The sequence below is a fragment of the Hydra viridissima genome, unplaced genomic scaffold (genome assembly GCF_058129835.1).
Source record: "Hydra viridissima isolate aposymbiotic clone 2 unplaced genomic scaffold, HvirCarnegie_v1 scaffold_1, whole genome shotgun sequence".
Classification (NCBI taxonomy): Eukaryota; Metazoa; Cnidaria; class Hydrozoa; order Anthoathecata; family Hydridae; genus Hydra; species Hydra viridissima.
Genome location: NW_028324300.1, coordinates 3,345,919 through 3,368,960, shown reverse-complemented (window position 1 = coordinate 3,368,960; position 23,042 = coordinate 3,345,919). Strand labels below are relative to the sequence as shown.

Below are 23,042 nucleotides of genomic sequence, written 5' to 3'. Positions count from 1 at the left end.
CTGTAACTATGTTGTTTAAGTCGAGTGACAACAACTTTGTAAATAGAAACAACATTAAGTACGTATTTTAAAGGATCTTTATCTGTAATAGCTTTTTAATCCAGAGCATGTGATAGAATTTAAGTTAAAAAAAAAAACAGCGTGCAAATCTTATCAGGTCATAAAAAGTAGCTTTTAAGTTTAGTTCATTATCTGTATTTAAACTATTACTTAAACGTTTTACATCAAAATCTTGTAAAATCTTATTTGCTATAACTTAGTAGTTTCTGCAATTTTTTGATTTCTATTACTCTGGTGGCTAGAATTCTCAAATTTCCTATTTATCATTGATATAGTGCATAGCTACTGTAATGTATGGAGCATTTATAAATTCAAATGCCCACATACCAATAATAACAGCTAATCTATTAAACTGCAGTTTAGTTTTAAGTTTTGATTTTTGATTTTCTTCAATATTTGTTAAACGCCTGGATATTTTTTTAGGCACTAAGAAGATGCTGCTACTCTCCAAATTTCCTCATTTTGCTCTAAAAGAATCTTGGAAAAAAATCTACTAACTTCAGTTGTGGAGATATAGGTAAGTCATCTCCATGAGTCACACGCCTAATAGTAGAAAATAGATTTAGGTACTGCGCTTTGTATTTCAAATTGCTTTTTTTTCATTTTTATTTTGTACTATAAAAATAATTTAATGGTTCAGGCCATACTATCAGTACGGTAAAGTTCATATGCCAATTGCCCAATTTGCCGTTCGTTTCAAGCAAATTGAAGAGCAGATGTTAGGGATACAGTTCTTATCTTCATTACCTACTCCATGGCCAAAATGTAGTTCATAATATTTTTTAATTGGTACAGTCAAATATAGTAATTTTTCCTTAAACGTCAAGTTTCTACACACTTTACAGATGTCGAATCATTCGGATGATTTACCACTTACTCGGTACATTTATTCACTAAAACAACGCAACAGGGACAATCACATTATATGCATACGTTGCGAGCATTTAAGCAACACGCATCTATCAGTTGTATGAATTTAGAAGACTGCTTTGCGCTAACATGAACCACGAGTGCACAGCAATACTATTGCTTCAATTAGGTTGTAAAAGCTCCCGACTAAATAGAGTTTTTCAAGCTTTTCAACTCAACAAAAAAAAAAAAAAGAAAAAGAAAAAGGGAGTAAAAACGTTTTAAAAAAATATCATGGAAATTTAAAATTTTTTAAACATGGATCCGAGATACATAAAGAATAAGTATTTTGATTAATATTCAATCTTATTGAAAAAGGTGCTGACGTAACCTACCTTTTAAAGACTCACATCTTAAAAATCCCACAATTGAAAAAAAGCGAATGATTGGAATTCTACCGAAGTTGACCAGGAGAAGACAGAATTTAACTGGATTAGCCTGAGTTATTATCAGATAATGTGAATATAGTCTCCAACGTTACGCAACTGCCAACAAACACAGATGAATGAAAGATCATTTTAGTCTTACAACATTAGTCGATCTAAACAAGTTAGATTTAAATAAACTCTATCAGGTCAAACTGGATTATATTTTGGCCATGATTTTAATGTTGACTTGAGACATATTTTTTACAAATAAAATCTTATGGTTTGTTTATAAACATGGCTTGTTTTTAAAAAATATGAGAACATCCTTTAAAAGTATATTCTTTCATTTACTTTTTAAAAAATTAAAAAACACTGATTTGATAAAGCGATTTTTTTCGGTATTAACAAATTATTCCAAATTTCCTCTATTGTTAAAGTATTTAAATGAAATATTCAAATGAAATACCGCATACAGTAATGTATAAGCCGAATATTGTTCTACGGAAAGACCTACGACTATAGCAAACATCGTGCTTAGGAAAAGTCTCCAGAATAAAGAAAATGATTTTCACAATTTTTTTTGATGAAACAATTTGAACAAGTTTTATAAACTGTTATGTTTATAAAAATTATTCGAATAGTGAAATTATTTTTGAACGTTCGGTTACTTCTTCACCGTCTGGTATTTTCTCTTTCTTTATATTGTTTATTTATCACGTGATATTTCTGCAGCTGGCGTATGAGTCCAACATTTTCCTAAAAGATCAGGGTTAATGACTTCGCTTATTCTTGTTGCTAATAAGAAGAATTGCAGTAACACTCTACTATTTACAATATATAAAATAAAAATAAGAATTTTGTGTAGAAAAACGATTACAAATAGTTACTATTAAGATAATGCAACGGTTTACCAAACTAGAACCTATATTTCTTCAAAACGATGTTTAACTGAAAATAAGAATCTGAAACCTTTTTTCTGCTTCACATTTTAACGATCTAACTTTTTTTTTTATTGCCTTTCATTTTTTAATCTAGGCTTGAGCTTTAGAAAATGAATACTATTTACTACTTATCACCCACCTTATATTGATAAATATATTTTCAGTTTACCTCAAAGAAAACAAAACTCAAAAATGAGCATATATATTAAAAAAAAAAAAAAATTAAAATAGTTTTAACCATATATGCTTGACCCATAGCTTATGTAATTATTTTAATTAATATTTCTTGACATTTTTTAGGGTAAAAAAATACATAAATTTAAAAAATGGTAGACTTCAGAGAAACGTCAACAATGATATCAGATTTTGTACTGGCTCTACTGTCCTATGTTGCAGGCACATATCGGATGAATAAACTACGTGAATATTCATGGCGTCATGCAACTCTTTCATGGTTTGCCATGTTTGGTTTCTCTTTTATTGGTTTTGCTGCAATAGTAGGTTTTGTGAGGTTTGGTTACTTCTTCCCTAGAAGACAGTATTTAGTGAAAGGATGGCATCAATATTTTAGTGATTTAGCTTCAGTCATTGGTAAGCATGGGTTTTACATATTTACCATCATGATATTAGATTGCAATCCAGTTTCTCTTATATAATTAATCTGTGACGGAAGAGAAAGTCAGCTTGTAACTATCCTGCAACTTTGACCACTTCTACGGTCCTAGTTTCTTCACAACCTGGATTATTCTTTTTTTATAAATATCATTTGTTATATGTATGAATTATCCAGTTTTTTCTTAAACAGATTTATTTAATGAATTGATCACGTACTTTTATTATTAATTAGTAAAATTGCATGAGCTATACTTAACAATTTGTAAAAGATAAAAAAAGTTTATTTATGAATTATATTCAGAAATAGACAAAACATTATTATTTATTAGGTATGCCAATGTTAGCTGCTGCATATACTCAAAGAACAGATTGGCAAAACTTATGCTGGTTCTTCTTAGTACTTTCAATTTTATCCACTTTACTTCATTGTATCTCAGTACTTCGCTTGCCAGTTCGAGATTTCTGTGCTTCATTAGCTATTATGTTTATTATTGTATCATCTTTGTTCATGGAATTTCAGGGTCAGCTTAATGTTTATGGCTTGGCTGGATGTGGATGCGTTGTCCTCTCAGTTTTGGTTAATGACCAAGGGCGTGGCATTCAAGGTTTTAAAAATGTTGATCTATTTCACTATATTTTTGCCTTAGGAGTTTGTTTTCTGGCAGAAGGTTTATTAGCTTAAAAGAGACATCCAATTAGATAAGTTCAACATACAAGAGTTTCTTTATTTTGGGCTGCACCATATCACGAAAAGTAAATTTTTTTGAAGATACCTACAGCTTTGATATTAACAGCGTTCAAATATGTTTTGTTTGAAATATTTAGTTTGTTTGTTTTTTTTATTCAATGAAGATTTTATAATTATATAAAAAAACATTCTAAATTAAATTTAAACTTTTTTATTTATTGTCAATCAACAAATAAGTAAGGATGATTTCAGACATTTGATCTGTACTTTAATTAGCATTTCTGAAAAATTTTTTATCTTGTTTTAAATGTAATATAGTAAGGTTTAAAACTCTATAAATATTCACTTTAAATAATTTTTATTTATTTATTTTTTACTTTTTAGAAATAGGAAAAAGTTAAGTTTATGAAACTTTTTGATATTTCTTATTAAAATAAATTATAAATTATAAGTAAATTATAAATTTTATTTAATTATTCCTTCTCGTTTCGGAAATAATTTCATAAAGGTCTAATTAGTTTCACTAAGTATCTAATTAGTTTATCCAGTGCCACAAATCAAATAGAAGTTATTGAACACCTATTTGTAAAAATTCTCTTTACCTGCTGAGTTCTAAATTGCATTTTTATCGAAGAAAAAGACGTGTTTGTTTTATGTTCTTGTTATAGTGTTTTTTAATCTAGCAAAATTGTTGATGTTTCTAATTCTGCTAAATTTCAAATTTTAATTTGGATGAATTATGAAAATTCATGGTAAAATTTGAATAAAATTTGAATAAACTGTTTTAAAGTTTAACATTTCGAACATAAATCGTCCATCGAGAGGATTGTTCCTTGTGCCAGTAATCAAGTTTTGAGAAATTGAGAGTTTTTGAATGAAAAAAATGTTTTTGTATAAAATTCGTTTGCCTCACAAAGTGAACATTTTAAGGGCTGCAAATTTAACATTTATAATGACAGGTGCATATAAAATTATCCTACATCATTTTATTATTTGATAATTACTATCCATTATAATTTGATTAGCTGGTGGATTTTGCGCAGGAAGAGTGACTGATATTGAGATGCAAACAAACTGACTGATATTGAGAGCAAAATTTCATGCATTCATGCTCTATCATCTATTAATCATTATTTCTAGTGAATTCATCTAAAATCTTTTTAAGTTTATTAGCAATTGTTCGTAGGTTTACTTCTTTATGCCACCATTGTCGGTTTTAAGAGATCCATTTTAAATTTGTGGGAAAAGAGACTTAAATAAGTGTGTGTGGGACCAAGAAGAGTGGAAAAATAAATAGCGGTTTCTCCCGGCAGATTTTTACGTCACAGAAAAAACAATTGAGAGGTAGTTTGAATGCTGAGCTTAAATTAGACGTAGTTTAAATTTTAAGCTTGAATTGTTTATAATCAATCAAACAATTGAAATTTTTTACAAAGTTGCAAAACATAAGCAGAGAGATAATTGCATTTGAAACTCCACTCATAAGCAGTCTCCTTTTTCTTGTTGCTATTTTAGTTTTCACAGCATTTGCCGTGGTTAAATTTAAAATAAAATTTAAAAAAAGAAATGTTGCAATTCATCAAATACTTTACAGTTTAACTAAGCCATCTTTGGCTAACGCTTTAGAGTTAAAAAATAATAAATTAAGTCGCTACTAAAATGAAGACTGTAAACAAGTGAATCGACGTTATGAGTTGAGCCGAAGTATAGATTTATTTGCGTTTAGCTGAAATCTTGTTCAATAAAGCCATATTGTTAAGACTAAAGCTGAATGAATATCTTACAGACTGAAAATAATGCCGTAGGGTTAAGGCACTTAAACTGAATGTCGCACATCTGTTTATTCTATTGTTATTATTTATATTATTATTATTGTTGTTATCATTATTATTATTATTGTTATTATTATTATTATTATCATTATTATTACTATTGTTATTATTATTATTATTATTATTATTACTTCAATTATTATTATTATTATTATTATTATTATTATTATTATTATTATTACTATTATTATTATTATTATTATATAATATAATAATATAATATAAAATTTGCTGTACAAACTATTTAAGTTTGGTGAGTCAAAACTACGTAGAGTTTTGACTGTAACAGCCGTTAAATGTAAAATTTCGTAATTAAAATAAAAGTTCGTAAATAGAGTTTGGTATCAAAAGTTCAAAATTTTGTCTATTTTCTTTTTGAACGTGTTTTTGTTTGCAGAATCGATAGCATCCTGTGACAGTAAATTCCAATCGTCGACCACTCTGTTAAATAATAATACCTGCATAATTTCTTAGTATATTGTCGATGAAGTCTTTTATTATGACGATATCTGGACATGCTGTTATAAAAACTCAAAGACTCTTCAAATCTAATATAATCAGCTGAATTTAATATTTTAAACATCTCTATTAAGTCGCCTCTTCTTCTCCTTTTTTGTAAGGTTGGTAAACCCAATATTTTTCTCCTTTCTTCATAACAAATACCATTCAGTGATTCAATCCTTGTCGATCTACGCTGTACATTTTCGAGTCTCTTAAAATCTTTAGCACAATATGGGCTCCATACAGATGCTGCATATTCAAGCTGCGGCCTAATAGTTGACTTGTATAACAATTTTAATATGGAAACATCAAGGTATTTGAATCCGTGTTTTAAAAAACCCAATGTTCGATTTGCCTTATTTGCTACACTGATAACATGATTTTCCCATTTAAGGTCATTTGATATTATCACACCTAAATCTCTTTTAACTTCGGTTTTTTGCAAAATGTGATCTCCTAGTTTGTAACTAAATCGAGGATTCAAATTGCCAATGTGCATTGTTTTACACTTTTCTCTGTTGAATTTAATAGACGACTTATTCGACCAATCAATTAACTTATTTAAGTCTTCTTGAAGAGCGTTGGCGTTACTATCATTATTAACTACTGACATTATTTTTGTATCATCGGCAAATAATTCTAATTTATTTAGTATGTTTACTTTTAAGTCATTTATGAATATGATAAACAGAAGTGGACCGAGGACAGAACCTTGGGGAACTCCACTTGTGACTACCTGCTAATCTGAAACAAACTCACCAAGAACTACTCGTTGTTTTCTATTACTAAGAAATGATTTACACCATTGTAGGATATAGGATTGAAAACCATAACCATATAGCTTGCAGCATAATTTCGATAAAGAAACTGAATCAAACGCTTTAGCAAAGTCCAAAAATTTTATATCAATATTGTTACCAGTTTCAATTTTGTTTGTTATAAAATCAAAATTGTCTAATAAATTGTAATATATTACAATTTATTAGATATATAAATATAATATATATTACAATATATTAAATTATAATATATGTAAAAAAAATAAATCTTTAATTAATATTATTATTATTGTTATTATTATTATTTTTATTTTTATTATTATTATTATTATTATTATTATTATTATTATTATTATTATTATTATTATTATTATTATTTGAATATTTGGATGTTTATTGAAAATGAAAATATTTTTACCATCGGTGTTTAAAAAAAAAAAATCAAAATCATTGGGAAGTCTTACAATTAAAAATAAAAAATAAATCAGTTTCAGAAAGTACACAACACTAAGTCCAATTATATCGAAATAACTTTTTTAAAATATTTTTATGATTTTGCCAATGGTACGAAGTGTACCGTTATACATAGCACTTTGTCCTCATTATTGTCCTCTTATTATTACGGAGATTTAAACTTTGAAGATCAGGTTATAAATAAGGAAAACCTTTATTTGCTCTCCTGTAAAAAAGTGACTTGTATGCCACAATGACCTTTACCTATAGGACACTGAAATACTTCCCGTGTTGAGGATCCTATTTGACCTACGGGATTTTAAGGTATTAAATCAAAGTATCTCATTTGCTTTTGTGACGAAAAATAAACATGTCGCGATTGTTGCGTAGTGTTTATTTACGTTTTAATTTTATTACTTTAAAATAGTTATTAAAAGCTCATGTGTAGAGTTAGAAATTTAAGCTTCATTCAAAAAGATAAAGAAAATAAAATCATTTGATTTTTTAAATGCCGTCAAACTGTTTGCATTTTTTAAAAGTCTATTTGGAACATAACACTTGTAGACAGATACCGGATAGTCACATAAACATGGAAGGTTTTTACATTAGAATATAGTAGAAAACTCTTCTTGTCAATTTATACTGACAACCTTACACATTAGATAGGTAAAGAATCTAAAACATTAGCTCTTTCTTTCAATAATCTAAAGATATTATATATATATTTTAGATTAAGAACATTGAAGTATAAAAGTTATAATGGATACTGATATATTAACTACATTAAAAATCCTAATAATTGGTGAAAGTGGTGTAGGAAAATCATCATTACTGATTCGCTTTACTGATGATACTTTTGATCAAGATATTGGTGCTACAATTGGTGTTGATTTTAAAGTTAAAACTATTGAAGTTGATGGAAATCGCATGAAATTAGCTCTATGGGATACAGCTGGGCAGGAAAGATTTCGGACCTTAACTCCAAGTTATTACCGTGGTGCACAAGGTGTAATTTTAGTTTATGATGTATCTGTTAGACAGACTTTTGATAAACTTAATGATTGGTTGAATGAATGTGAAACATATGCTACTAAGCAAGATGTTATCAAAATGCTTGTTGGAAATAAAATTGATAAACCAGGACGCCAAGTAACAAGACAGGAGGGCTTACAGTTTGCCAGGCGCCATTCTATGCTTTTTATTGAAGCCAGTGCAAAAACTAAAGATGGCGTGGAATGTGCTTTTGAAGAACTTGTTGAGAAAATATTGCAAACACCAGGGCTCTGGGAAAAAGAAAATAAAAGCAGTATTGGACTTACATCTAGAGTTCCTGATGGTAGTGCAACTGCTTGTTATGGAAACTGCTCTGTTTTTTAAATCAACTTAATTCTTTTTCAACTTTCAAGTATTTTAAGATATCTCAAAAAAAAAAAAAGCAATAACAATTTTTCAATTTCATATTTGTTATTACTATTGATAATAATGAAGTTGTTAGTATTGTAATAACTGTAATTATCATTGTTATTATTGTATTTCACAGTTATTGTTATTTAAACTAAATTATTATTAATTTAAGATTTTTTTTTTAGTATATATATAGTTAACTTGTGGCAATGTTTTGTTTTCTATATTAATAAAACTCTGTACTTTAAAAAAGGGGGTTTTATTTTAATCTAAAAAAGTATTCTTAAATTTTTTTTTGTTTAATTTCCTTTTTATCCTCATCATTGGCTAATTTTCAATTTTATTAAAAGTAAGTAGCTATAAATAAAAGAAAACAATTTTTTTTGTCTTCTTTCTTAATGGTTTATGTCTAATATTTTAGATAAAAATTTTTTTTGGGGAGAACAATTAGATAATTGACTGATTATTTTTTTCTTTGAGTAGCATATCTGAGTGTTTTTTTGAATGATATATTTTAACTCATATAAGAATTTTGACTTTGGAAAAAAGTATTTAGTTATTGTAATCTTCAGTACTCTTTTTTATTGCAATAAATTTACATTTTTCATATTATCATGCTATCATTACTGCTATATTATCTACTTATAAGTTATTTATTGTTAAAACATATACTGCTTATATTTTACTAGTAAGTTGTGTATTTAGGTAAAAAAAGTTATGGGTCCATACAAAAGATAACAATGGGTATGATTGTTCAGTAGTTTATGAAGAATGACTCGACTTAATATTCGAAGTCTGCTGATGGTGTTACTTGGTCTTATAATGGGAGCAGTTCTACCACAGTTCTTAAAATATCTATCGCATAAACATTCTCAGTGTTTTTCAAAACAAAGTTTTGAAAGTGGTTTCATGAGCAGTGATGCAGAACATTTTGAAGCAAAACTTAAGAAAAAAAAATTTATTTTTATTGGAGTTATGACTGCTGAAAAATACCTAGACAGTCGAGCAAAAGCTGTCTATGAAACTTGGGGATCAGACTTAAAAGGTTATGGAAAGTTAATGTTTTTTGCAAGTAGCCAGACCAAGCGTAGTGATTTACCAGTTGTTTCCTTGGATGGTGTTGATGACTCATATCCTCCACAGAGGAAATCTATGATGATGTTAAAGTATATGCATGATAACTACATTGATGAGTATGAATGGTTTGTCCGTGGGGATGATGATGTTTACATCCGGATAGACAAGCTACAAAACTTCTTACGTACACTTAATAGTAGTGATGACCTCTACATAGGTCAAGCAGGAACAGGTACTAAGATCGAAAAAGAATCATTAGGTCTTGGAGCTGGAAACAATTATTGCATGGGTGGACCTAGTGTTGTAATTAGTGCTAGTGCTCTTTCTAAAGTTACTCCACACTTTGAACATTGCTTAAATCATTTAGTAACAACTCATGAAGATGTTGAAGTAGGAAGGTGCATTAAAAATTTTGTTGGTGTGTCATGTACATGGGCATTTGAGGTAAAGCAAAGTATTTTAAGTGTATTTATTGTTAAATTTCAACTTTAAATTTATACATGAGACATTGCATAATTTATGTTGTGTACATTATTTATGTTTCTCCTGCAGATGCAGTCATTGTTTTATCATAATCGTTCTGGTGAACTTGCATTTACTCAAAATCTTGACACCAAAGCTGTTCGTGATGCTGTAACACTTCATCCTGTTAAACAATCTCCATACATGCACAGACTTCATTTGCATTTCATGGAACTAAAAATACGGGAACATACATATGGTACTATACAACTGCAAAGACGGCTTGTTTCTCTTGACTCAATACTTGAAAAAGGTGGTTTTTTTTCTTTTTAGAAATTAAGTAAAAAGACTTCATAATGTCCTGGTTTAAATGATCTTTTTAAAATTGACTTTATAAAGCTGGAAATATAAATCAAAAGTCAAATAAAACTAAACAAAAAAATTGTTAAACAAATTTTTAAACAAACATTTTTAATGCTACTTAATGGAATTCATTCACATAACTAAATCATGTTGAAAAGTTCTGTAAGAAACTTACTACAATTCTTTGACAGAAAATAGAAAAATTTAAGTTAAATCATGGTGTCCTTTTTATAGATAAAGCAGAAAAATAGCAACTTTGTAATCTGAGTTGAAAAGGATATAAAAGTATATAATAAAGAAAGCTACTGACAAGTTTGTCAAAAAAGCTAAAAGTATTATAGCTCAACAATTTAATATTTGACTTTTAAGACTTGGGTTTTAAGAAGTTCTAAACAATAGTGAGTACTAATGATTTTCCTAACAAATAAAAATGAATTGTTACTAAAAACAAAATTTTCAAAATAAATGAAGTGGAAGGTTTTTTTTTAACTAGTTAATTTTAACCAAAAACAGCTTTTATATAGAAAGTTTAAATTACTAATTCTGTATCTGTAAGCATTATTTTCTCTGTATTGTTAAACATTATTGTCCTCATATAAAATGCTTGAAAATTCATCCAGAAAAAGTGTCTGAAAGTTGGAGTTTATATTTCATTTGAAATGTCTCATTACATGAACTTTTCACACCCCTCTAGAAACAAAATGAAAATATTCATGTTAGACATAACTTTTGTATTTTGATAAACGAGAGATTGGAATAATATAAGAGCAAGTCTTGTAAACTGGAATCTATTTTTATGATAAAACATACATGTCATGTATATTCACATATTTGTTATAAAAACATTTATGAAACTCGTTAGACATGAATGAAATGCTTTCAACTGTAAATGAAAACCTATTTTTGGCATTTTTTGTCTTCATTTTAAGTATGTAAGCAACTGTTAGGGTTAGGGTCAACTTGTAGAACTTGTTAAAACACATTTTGACATATCTTTCATCCAAATCTGTTGAGCAATTCAAAAGTTATTAAACATCAAAGTAGTGTCACTTACAGTGCCAAAAAGGGAATTGCTGATCCAATGTTTCAGTCTGATATCATAATTTTGTCATTTCTCAATAATTTTTAATGATTTAAACACCAATCAATTGGTGAAGTAATAGCACTTATTATATTGTTTTTAATAAAGGGACATTTTAAGTTAGTTTGTTTATCTACTATTGAAATTTTATAGAAATTTGCAATCAACATTTTTGCTTTTCCTTTAAAGTTGCAATTAATCTATGAATCTAAAATTTTAGAGCCATACTTTAGTGAATTTTAAATGTTATTTAACAATACAAATTTTGAACCAAATTTTATATTGTTTAAATTGTAAGAAAAATAATAAAATCAAGTTCCTTTTTTTTTTTGTCCATCTGCTATTAATGCTAGATTAATGAAATGTCATCACTGCAAACATTAACAACATATTTTGAGTAATAATTTACATAGCCACAATGAAAATGTCTAGAGTTCTCTTCCTAGAAGAAGCTTGAGACATCTAAAGTTATCCCAAACTTCGTTTAGTTAAAGGCATCATCTACCAGTCTCTATTGTTAAAGTGATCATTTATCCTGACTCTACTAAAAATGTTCTGAAGCCTAAATGCCTCAACCAGAGGTCCTAAAATGTTTGGAATATATATATATATATATATATATATATATATATATATATATATATATATATATATATATATATATATATATATATATATATAAATATATAAAACGAAGAAACAACAACTATGTATGGTACTTAAAGTTTCATGCCTAGCGGCAATCATCAGCCATGAAATACAAATCAAAAATCTATAAAAACCGTTACAAATTGCAAAAAATACTGTATCGTGTGCTCTGACGTCATATTAGGAAAAAGAGGAGGAAAAGAAAGAAAGAAAGAAAGAAAGGAATAAAGAAGTAAAGAAATGAATAAAAAGCAATAGAGAAATAAAGAAAAGAAAAGAAAGAAAAGAAAGGAAAGAAAAGAAAAGAAAAAGAAAAAGAAAAAGAAAAAGAAAAAGAAAAAGAAAAAGAAAAAGAAAAAGAAAAAGAAAAAGAAAAAGAAAAAGAAAAAGAAAAGAAAGAAAGAAAAGAACGAAAAGAAAGAAAGAAAGAAAGAAAGAAAAGAAAAGAAAAGAAAAGAAAAGAAAAGAAAAGAAAAGAAAAGAAAAGAAAAGAAAAGAAAAGAAAAGAAAAGAAAAGAAAAGAAAAGAAAAGAAAAGAAAAGAAAAGAAAAGAAAAGAAAAGAAAAGAAAAGAAAAGAAAAGAAAAGAAAAGAAAAGAAAAGAAAAGAAAAGAAAAGAAAAGAAAAGAAAAGAAAAGAAAAGAAAAGAAAAGAAAAGAAAAGAAAAGAAAAGAAAAGAAAAGAAAAGAAAAGAAAAGAAAAGAAAAGAAAAGAAAAGAAAAGAAAAGAAAAGAAAAGAAAAGAAAAGAAAAGAAAAGAAAAGAAAAGAAAAGAAAAGAAAAGAAAAGAAAAGAAAAGAAAAGAAAAGAAAAGAAAAGAAAAGAAAAGAAAAGAAAAGAAAAGAAAAGAAAAGAAAAGAAAAGAAAAGAAAAGAAAAGAAAAGAAAAGAAAAGAAAAGAAAAGAAAAGAAAGAAAAAAGAAAAGAAAAGAAAGAAATAATATAGGCCTAGTCACCAGTATCAAATTTCGAAAGAAGAAATTTATTTCTATGCCTGCATTTTGAAACCAATTCGTTCTTCTTATTCAATAAGGTGTATATATATATACATATATATATATATATATATATATATATATATATATATATATACATACACTACCGTTCAAAAGTCTCCGCTCATTTGTAATATTTCAATAAAGTAACAAAAGTTTGCAAGAAAATTGCGTTTATTTTTAATTGTTTATTAAACAATGAGTTAGACAGTAAATACAATACATTTTAGGATGATTTTAAATATATAAAATCAAGAAAATGTTACTAAGTTGTAAATGTTAAATTTTATTTTCATCAATATGAGACCCCTTGGAGCGTATAACAGCAGCGCATAATCTTGGCATTCGGGCTAATAATTTATTCATGGTTTCCGCTGTTATCTCATTCCAAGCTTTTTGCAAACGTTCCCATAGCATTTGCTGATTAATAAAAGATGTTTCACCTGCTTCTCTGATCTTCCGATCCAGTTCATCCCACAACTTTTCGATGGGTGATAGATCTGGTGATTGAGGAGGCCAAGTCATAATTTTGCAAACTTTTCCCCTTTCTTTTAGTTTCAAATAATTTTTGCATAATCCAGATGCATGTTTTGGATCGTTGTCCTGCTGCATGATGAATCCTTTCCCAATTATACGAATACCAGATGGAATCGCGTGCTTAACCAAAATATTATGGTACATGTGTTTATCCATGGTAGATGTGATTTTAACTAAATCTCCAGTTAACCCATTGCCAAAACATCCCCAAAGCATAATATTACCACCTCCATGTTTTACAGTACTTTGTATACATTGAGGAAGCACTCTTTCATTAGGTAAACGCCTAACATGCACGCGACGTCGGGTACCAAAAAGTTCAAACCTACTCTCGTCTGTCCATAGAACTTTCTTCCAATCTTCTAATCCCCAATTTTTATGCATTTTTGCCCATTCCAATCTTTTCTTCTTATTTACTGCCCTCAACAAAGGTTTACGTGCAGCAATGCGTCCAATTAAGTTGACTGATCTTAGTCTTCTTTTTACAGTATCAGTTGATACTGGCTTTACCCTTGTTTTGTTGAGTTCTGCTGTTAAAATTGTGGCTGGAATTTTTCTATTTCTTTTGCTGGACACAACAATAAACATATCTTCTTGCCGTGATGTAACTCTTGGTCTTCCAGAACGTGATCTGTCACTGTTGGAACCAATATCATGCAATCGTTGTAGAGCATATCTCACACCTGATTCAGATATTTTTAACCTGGAAGCAATTTTTCTATATGAATAACCTTCTTCACGTAAAATACATATTTTGCCACGAAGTTCTTCACAATATTCTTTCTTTACTTTCACCATTTCTCAAATTCTTTATTAAATTCAAGACATTAAATGCGCACACTAATGCCATTTTCAAGTATAAATATAAACATAAGTCTATTAAAAGCAACCAATTAAAATTACTGAAAACATCCTTACCATGCCGGAAAGTATCATGCTACTGTCAAACCTAAGCTTACAAAAAATATTTTGGTTAAAACTTTTGTGCAGTTTTAAATTTAATAAAGAATACTGAAGAACTTTATATGTATTTTACGTGAAAAAGGTTATTCATATAGAAAAATTTCTGCCATGTTTTTAGCAGCAGAACTCAACAAAACAAAGGTAAACAAAATTATTTGAAACAAAAAGAAAAGGAAAAAGTATGCAAAATTATGATTTAGCCTCATCAACTTTTTATATTAACATTTTATTCTTTTTATATATTTAAAATCATCCTAAAATGTATTGCATTTACTGTTCCTTGCAAATATTACACATGAGCGGAGACTTTTGCACGGTAGTGTATATATATATATATATATATATATATATATATATATATATATATATATATATATATATATATATATATATGTATATATATAGGGCTACCATAGTCCTGATTTTCATCAGGACTGTCCTGATTTGAAGGGTCTGTCCTGACTGTCCTGATCAGGTGCCAAAATGTCCTGATTTTAAAAAACCATAACAAAAAAGAAAAAAATATCATTTTGACAAAAACTAAAAAATAAATCAAAGAGAAAAATGTTGACTTGGCAACTCCAACTTCTCCATTCAATTTTTACTATTTTCTTCCAATTTTAGGCAGTGCTGGCAGAAATGGCAGTGGTAGCAGACATGATAAGGCAGTACTTTACTTTTGTTTTTGCTGGATTGATACTTTCCACTTTTACGAAGTTTCTACTTCGTGACAGAGGGTTTTTTAGTGTTAAACTTTTACTTTAACTTAAAGTAAAAAAAAATCCCTTATTAAAGTCAAAATGTCGAAAAGAAAGTGCCATTTTAATGAAACTCTGAAGAATGAATTTCCTTTTCTGAAGAAAGTTTATGAAAGTGGTGAAAAAGTTAAATTCGAATATTGTTTGACTGAATTTTCTGTTGCAAATGGCGGAAGGACAGACATCACCAAGCATTTAACAACGGAGAGACACAAAAATGCTTTGAAAGCATCAGCAAGTTCTGCATCAATAACATTGTTCTTTAAGACTGATAGTTTAAGTGATAAAGATCTAGTTCTGGCAGCAAAGGAAGCTACTTTTGCTTTTCACACTGCAATTCATGATTTGAGCTTCAAAACTGCTGATTGCTCTACCAAATTAATTTCAAAACTTTTTGAACCAAAGTTTGGACTTGCAAGAAAAAAAATGTGAGGCTATTATTCTCAATGTTATTCTACCAATGATTTCTGAAGAAATTAAGGAGGAGTTGAAGAAAGCTACTTTCATCACCATTGCAACTGATACATCTAACTGAAATGAACTGAAACTTTTTCCTGTCCTTGTTAGATATTTTGTGCCTGATCAAGGAGTAAAAGTTAAATTACTGGAATTTCAAAATGTACCTGGTGAAACATCAGAAATTTTATGCAATGCTCTGCAATCTGCCATCAATAGCCATGATTTATCAAGGAAAGTGATTGGATTCTGTGGTGACAACTGCAGCACAAACTTTGGTGGAGTGAAAAGATGAGGACAAAACAATGTTTACAGTCGGCTGAAAAAGTTTCTTGGTCGAGAGATTGTTGGGATTGGCTGTGGAGCTCACATAGTTCACAACTGCATTCAAACAGCTGTCGATGTTTGACCAATTGATGTTGAAGCTCTTGTGGTGAAAATTTACAAATATTTTCACATCTACACTGTCAGAGTTACTCAACTGCAAGAATTCTGCGAGTTTGCTGATGTTCACTACAAGAGAGTTTTGCAGCATGGAAGCACAAGATTCCTTTCTTTACTACCCGCAGTTCAGAGAATTTTGGAAATCTTTGCGGGACTAAAATCTTTCTTCTGTTCTCAAGAGCAATCTCCAGTGATAATTAGTAAGTTCTTTAGCGATGAACTTGGTGAAATGTATCTTTGGTTTGTTCATGGTCAGCTTCAGACATTCAACAAAACAATTCTGAGAATTGAAAAAACAAGAGCAAATGCATGTGATATTGTTAATGAGATAAAAGTATTGCAGAATAATCTGAAGGAGAGATTTGAGAATAAGTTTATTTCACTGGAAGCTAAAAAGATACTTGCAAAACTATTAGAAGACGGAATTATTGACAAAATTGCTGTCAAAAAAGAATTTACTGGTTTTTACAAGAGATGTCTTTCTTATATTGACCTTTGGAAAGATAGCTTTGCTGATGCTGAAAAGTTCATGTGGATTCAAAACAGTGCAATAATATTTCCAGAGTTAGAAGAAGCTGCAGAAAATATTAACCGAAAAATTGGACATACAGCAATAAATACTGATGAACTATTTGATGAAGTTGTTTTGGTCAAGGCATACTTGTCAACTAATTCTGAAACTTGGAAATCTGATGATATGAGTTGTGAAGAAAAATGGGTCCTGATGATGAAACATTTTGGAGAAAAGGGCATTTCAGTAGCATATTTTTCACTGGTGTTGGAATACATTTTCAGTCTTCCTGGAACTTCAGCTGCTGTGGAAAGGGTGTTTTCAATGATGAACAATATTTGGTCTCCTGAAAGAGGTTCTTTGCTAGTTTCTACTGTGAAAAGTTTGCTTTTTTATAAGTTAAATATTGATCTCAATTGCTCACAGTTCTATGAAAAGATAAAAAATGACCAGTTGTTCCTGAAAAAAGTACACTCTAGTGAAAAATATGACTGGTTTAAAAGCAAAGAAAAGAAATAATTCTTGTAGTCATTATAAAAATGTAAAATAAAGCTGGTTTTTAATGTTGTATTTTTTGTCATTTTCACTTTTAGTTTGACGAGCTTTTGTCCTGATTTAGACTTTCTGCTTATTTATATTTGTCCTGATTTGACAGGTTAAAAAAAACATGATGTCCTGATTTTTCCAAAATTTCATATGGTAGCCCTATATATATATATATATATATATATATATATATATATATATATATATATATATATATATATATATATATATATATATATATATATATATATATATATATATATATATATATATATATATATATATATATATATATAGTATAAAGTCCAGTCTGGACTTTAGACATTACATATATTAGATGTTTTTCAAATATTCATGCACTGCAATACTTTTAAAGATGTGTCTAGTTCATTGAGTCCCCTGCTCTTAGGTTTTTTAGGGGTTTTTCAGTTTGTGGAACTTCCATTAATTTTAATTCTGTTGTAGGTCAACTGTCAATGCATCATCATTGCCAGAAAGTTAAGAAAGATTAACACAGTCATTGAATTCCACAAATTTTTTCCACCTGATTCTTGGTATTTTTTATAGTCTTCTCTAAAGTCAATGATTCTTAATTCAGTATCCATGAAAGGGACAAACCTGTTGAGTGGATTAAAAAAATCCATAGAGAATTTGATGTCTCTTTTTTTGAAATCATTCTTTTTTAAACTTTCATCAAATTTTCATTTTAGTATAAATTCAGTTTAGTACTGTATGGTGTAAGTTCCTTTTTAATTGTAAAAGAAAATCAATTTTATATAACTTTAATTATAGCATTCAAAGTAAATTTTCAAGTGATGTAGTATTTCATTTATATTGTCACATTTTTACATGATCCACACAACATGTTAAGCGTGTTAAGCAATCATCGCTAAGTATACCTAACATTTTATGCTTTTAAAATTTAAAACTTGGTTAGAGTAAGTAAATAAAGTATAAGCAAATAAAAAATAAAAATTTAATTGTCTGATAAATAAAAAGAAAATAATTATTCAGAAGCTGGTGGTGCCTACATTAAGTTGTAATTTTCCTCAAAGTGAATGAAAAAGCTGAAAATTTCAAATACCCATTAATTTTGCTGGCTTTGGTACTCAAACTTACATGAAACTTATTGCTTAACATGTATTTTTATATCCACTATCTAAGCAGCACAATGACTTACATAAAAATGGAATAAAAGTATCCTAGGAAACAAAAATCAAGTTTAATCAGCTGTTACAAATGACATAAGTGATTATATTTTAAATAGAGCATTAGATTTAAGGTATAGTAACATCAAAGAGAAAAACATCAGAGAAAAAATTTGCTGTTAATAAACTCAATATTTGATTATCTTAATAACATTAATAGCATGTTCCTATTACACTATTACATTATTGTGGTATTATCTTGTATTATATATAGGTTTGGAGAAAATGCCAGAGGAAGAGATTGTTTCCTTAAGTGATTTAAAAAATTTCCACAATCAAATGTCAAGCGAAGAATCACCTGTTTGGGAGATGTTCACACCTAGAAAGGTTTCAATTTATTTTCAGTTAACATATAGATATAACATATGTAAATAATTCATTTACTGCAGTAAAATTTTTGTTTTTGCATTAGATATTAAATTAGTGTTTAGTTATATAAGTTCTCCTGTGTAAATATATTTTTAAATAATAATCTGGATAATTGGGATGCATTTTATCTTGTGATGATTTTCTGATAAACTTGATCCCTCTCTGTTTCTCCAGATCATCCTGATTACTATTCATAAATATGTATTTCATACAACGATGAATTTCACATATACTCATATTGTTATTTTATGGAATAATATAGGTACAATAATTTTAATTTCTAAAAAGTATTTGTAATAAATTTTTTTAATATTTTGTTATCACAAATCTACAAATGAATTATTAGTAATAATTATAATTAAATTACAAAAGAACACTGTTCATGTTCTCATTGAAAATTCATAAATAGAAATTGATTTGTAGAATCTTAACTGTTTTATCAACTGTATTCATAATTACTCAAACATAGGATATTCTGGATCTCAAGAGTTGATTTCAGCAGTTTCCCTTGATCTTACAAGGATTAGTTTTGGTTGTTTGCTTAGTTTTAAAAGCTAATAACCTGTAGTAATAAAGTTTTAAAAGCTAATAACCTATAGTAAGAAAGTCAGGATATAAAATTGCAATAATGGCTTGATCATGAGATGTTTCTGCAAATTGTAACTTTGCTTAGATGTTCACTTTAAAGAGTTACTCTGCAGTGACAATTAACCCACCACTTGTCAGTAAAAGTCTAATTTTTTAGATAATATCATTTTATCATTTATAAATATCTTTTTTTTTTTTATTTGAGAGAGAATACATTTAAAAGTAAAGATTTTTTTTTTAAACATATTTTTTTTTAGCCTTAAATGTTTAGTCCTTTATTGTAATAACTGACATTGTCCAAGATAACTGTTGCATTATAATAACTGACGTCCAAGGTAATTGTGGCATTATAATAACTGACGTCCAAGATAACTGTTGCATTATAATAACTGACGTCCAAAGTAATTGTTGCATTATAATAGGAATTTATTGTAATAACTGACATTTTCTAAGATAATTGTTGCATTATAATAACTGACGTCCAAGGTAACTGTTGCATTATAATAACTGACGTCCAAGATAATTGTTGCATTATAATAGGAATTTATTTTAATAACTGACATTGTCTAAGATAATTGTTGCATTATAATAGGAGTTTTTAAGTTTTAATCTAACCAAAAAAGTTTGAACAGTAGAAATTTTATTTAAAATATTGATTTAAGTGGGTGCAGAATTGTCTTACAGATTTTTTATATAAAATTTTCCTTTATTAAATTGATTTTCCTGGCAAGGTAATTTAAAATGTTGGTAAAGAATTAGTTTATTTTGGCATCTTTGTTAATAACTTACTCTGACAACTTTCCCCTACAATTTTTTATCTTAAATGAAGCTTTAGTTGATTTGTAAGATTCACAAGCTATGCTCCTGTAATGAATAAAACTGTTATAAAAGTTTTAAAATTTTCTTCTTTAGTTTATAACCATTATTTCTTCAGCTGTATAAAATTATCAAAGAGTAGATAAATCATGAACCAGAAAGGTTAACACTTAATTCATATACAAAAGTCTCAAATGAATAGATTTTTAAGAAGAGCTAGAAGCAAGGAAGGAAAGAAGCGAGAAGAATAGACTATTTCTTTTATCTCCCTTCGAAAAAGAACTTTCATCATTTAAAAATCTTTTTTCTGTACTAAAAATCTTTTTATACTTTGTTATTTACACATGTTGCACATTGTTAAAAATTTTGTATATATTTTTCTTTCAGGTTTACTCATATGATACAAATTCTCCTGAAATTGGAATGATCAGCCCATTAAAAGATGGTATGAATAGTGTTCTGGGCCAAACAATGTCTATAATAAATAAAGAAGCTCGCAAAGTATTACATAGAACATTAGAATTCAAACGGCTTAACCATGGTTATCGACGTTATCATCCAAAATATGGTGTTCAATATATGTTAGATCTTCTCATGAAGTACCATCGCCATATTGGACGCAACCGTAGAAGAATGACAGTTCATGTGCGTCACCATGCTTATTTACAACAGCCGTTTGGAAATACTATATACTCTATTGACCCTAGTGAAAGCAACCACAAGGAGATTGTCAATTTCATTTTGCCATTATCGGGTCGTTTTTCTACATTTGTAAATTTTATGAAAACATTTGAAAATATTTGTCTAAAGAAAAGTATTGAAAGCACACTTACTGTTGTTTATTTTAACAGTGGGACTCCTTCCACAGAACATGCAAATTTAATTTCAAAGTTGAAAAAAAAATATCCGTTGTATAACTTTCGATGGCTAGAAATGGAAGGTGTTTTCTCGAGGGGCTTAGGATTAACTATGGGTGCTGCACAGCTTGAAAAGAATTCATTGTTGTTCTTCTGTGATGTTGATCTGGAATTTGATGAAGGTTTTATAACACGTTGTAGAATGAACTCTAAATTAGGCAAGCAGGTGTATTATCCTATGGTATTCAGTCAATTTTCACCAGATGTTGCATACAAAAATGAACAGAAATCAAACAGTTCATTTTCTTATCTTGAACATGAAGGTTTCTGGAGAAAATTTGGCTTTGGTATTACTTGCCAGTATAGATCAGATTTTGATTTGATTGGAGGATTAGATACTACTATTCAAGGTTGGGGAATGGAAGATGTGGATTTATATGACAGGTTATTATAAAAAATTTTTTTTTACAAAAAAGAATTATTTCCTTAAAATAGATTTAAATTACAGCTAAGACACTAAGAAAATCTGACTATGATGCATTCTATTCTTTGGTAAAATATATTAATAGTTAACCAAAAAATATTGAAAGTGAAAATATGTCAAAATAAATTCAAACTATGGTCTGTCAATCTCAAAAAAAGACTTTTATGTTACATTTAGATCTTGTCAATTTTTTAAGTTGTATTTAAATATGTAATATGTATATTGATTTTTTTTTCTTTGTTAGATATGTGCTTAGTGAACAACATACTGTTTTTCGAGCAGTAGACCCTGGTTTAATACATATATATCATGAAGTCATTTGTGACAAAAACCTTTCTGAAAAACAGCTAACAATGTGCTTTTCGTCAAAAGCCCAGGTGTATGGTTCTCAAAAGAAACTTTATGAAATTATATCTGAAAAAGGTTATTTAACCAGTTAACTCAACTTATCAAGTTTTCTGCTGTTAAGCTGGTCCTCATAAGATCTATTGGTGCTGGTTTTCATAGCTCAAAGTTGTTTAAATACAAAAAACACACTCTTAAAATCAAGTTCATTTATTTTGATGGAAACTGATTCGTTTAACTACCTTCAAACGTTTTAAGTATTTTTACGTATTTATATGGTATTTATGTAGTGACAAACATATTTATTATTGGGCATAATTTTGTTTTTGTTAAATTTATATCAAAGATTATGTTTTTGAATTAAAATCTATAAATTATTTATTATAATTTGGAATGGTATTTTTGAAATTTAAGATGTCAAATTTTTGTGCAACTAGCTTGTTAATGTAAAAATTTGTAAATTTATAAGCTTATTTATAGTACGACTATTTCAAACTCTCAGTAGTCCTGTGAAGTCCTGTGAAGTCCTCTCAAATATTTTGATACGAGATAATACCACATGATAAATATTCTTCTTCTCTTTGTTAGGTTTTCTTTTTATTTACATATTTTTATAGCTGAGCAACCTTTTTTTTGCTAGCCTTTAAACCTAAGAGTATTTTTTTATTTTTAAAATCGGTTGAATCTGACAAAAAGTTTGTAAAGTTGTTAAAGTTAGAATTATAAAGCTTGAATTTTTGATAAGTTTTAATTATTGTTGCAATCAAGACATTAAAGGTTATGTAGTTATGTGAACTGAATAGCAATGAATGAAAGGTTAACATATTGGATTAATTGAAGGCATATATGTTGCACTAATTTAGGAATGAACATTAAAGTATAAAGGATGCTACTTGCTAGTGATGATGTGTTTTTATTTAGTCCTGCAATCTTGGTCATTCTGTTTTCTTTCCATTTTCCTATATTTCAGAAGTTTTTGTATTTTAT

The 23,042-nt window shown here is 28.3% G+C and overlaps 3 protein-coding genes across 3 annotated transcripts; all 3 read left to right on the top strand.

Moving 5' to 3' along the window:
* The first annotated feature begins 190 nt into the window (after positions 1-190).
* Positions 191-3,781, top strand: LOC145187557 (uncharacterized). The gene is made up of 2 exons (XM_080063980.2): positions 191-2,869; positions 3,223-3,781. The coding sequence occupies exons 1-2, from the start codon at positions 2,605-2,607 to the stop codon at positions 3,573-3,575; spliced, it is 618 nt and encodes a 205-aa protein (XP_079920106.2). The 5' UTR covers positions 191-2,604; the 3' UTR covers positions 3,576-3,781.
* A 4,069-nt stretch (positions 3,782-7,850) lies between these two features.
* Positions 7,851-8,787, top strand: LOC145187886 (ras-related protein Rab-18-like). The gene has a single exon (XM_080064405.2). The coding sequence runs from the start codon at positions 7,906-7,908 to the stop codon at positions 8,521-8,523; it is 618 nt and encodes a 205-aa protein (XP_079920531.2). The 5' UTR covers positions 7,851-7,905; the 3' UTR covers positions 8,524-8,787.
* Positions 8,788-9,228: 441 nt separating this feature from the next.
* On the top strand, positions 9,229-22,794 carry LOC145188238 (chondroitin sulfate synthase 1-like). Its single transcript, XM_090094434.1, has 5 exons — positions 9,229-10,071; positions 10,180-10,402; positions 18,811-18,923; positions 20,757-21,670; positions 21,955-22,794. Exons 1-5 carry the CDS (start codon positions 9,322-9,324, stop codon positions 22,148-22,150), a joined length of 2,196 nt encoding a protein of 731 aa, XP_089950560.1. The 5' UTR covers positions 9,229-9,321; the 3' UTR covers positions 22,151-22,794.
* Positions 22,795-23,042: the final 248 nt, after the last annotated feature.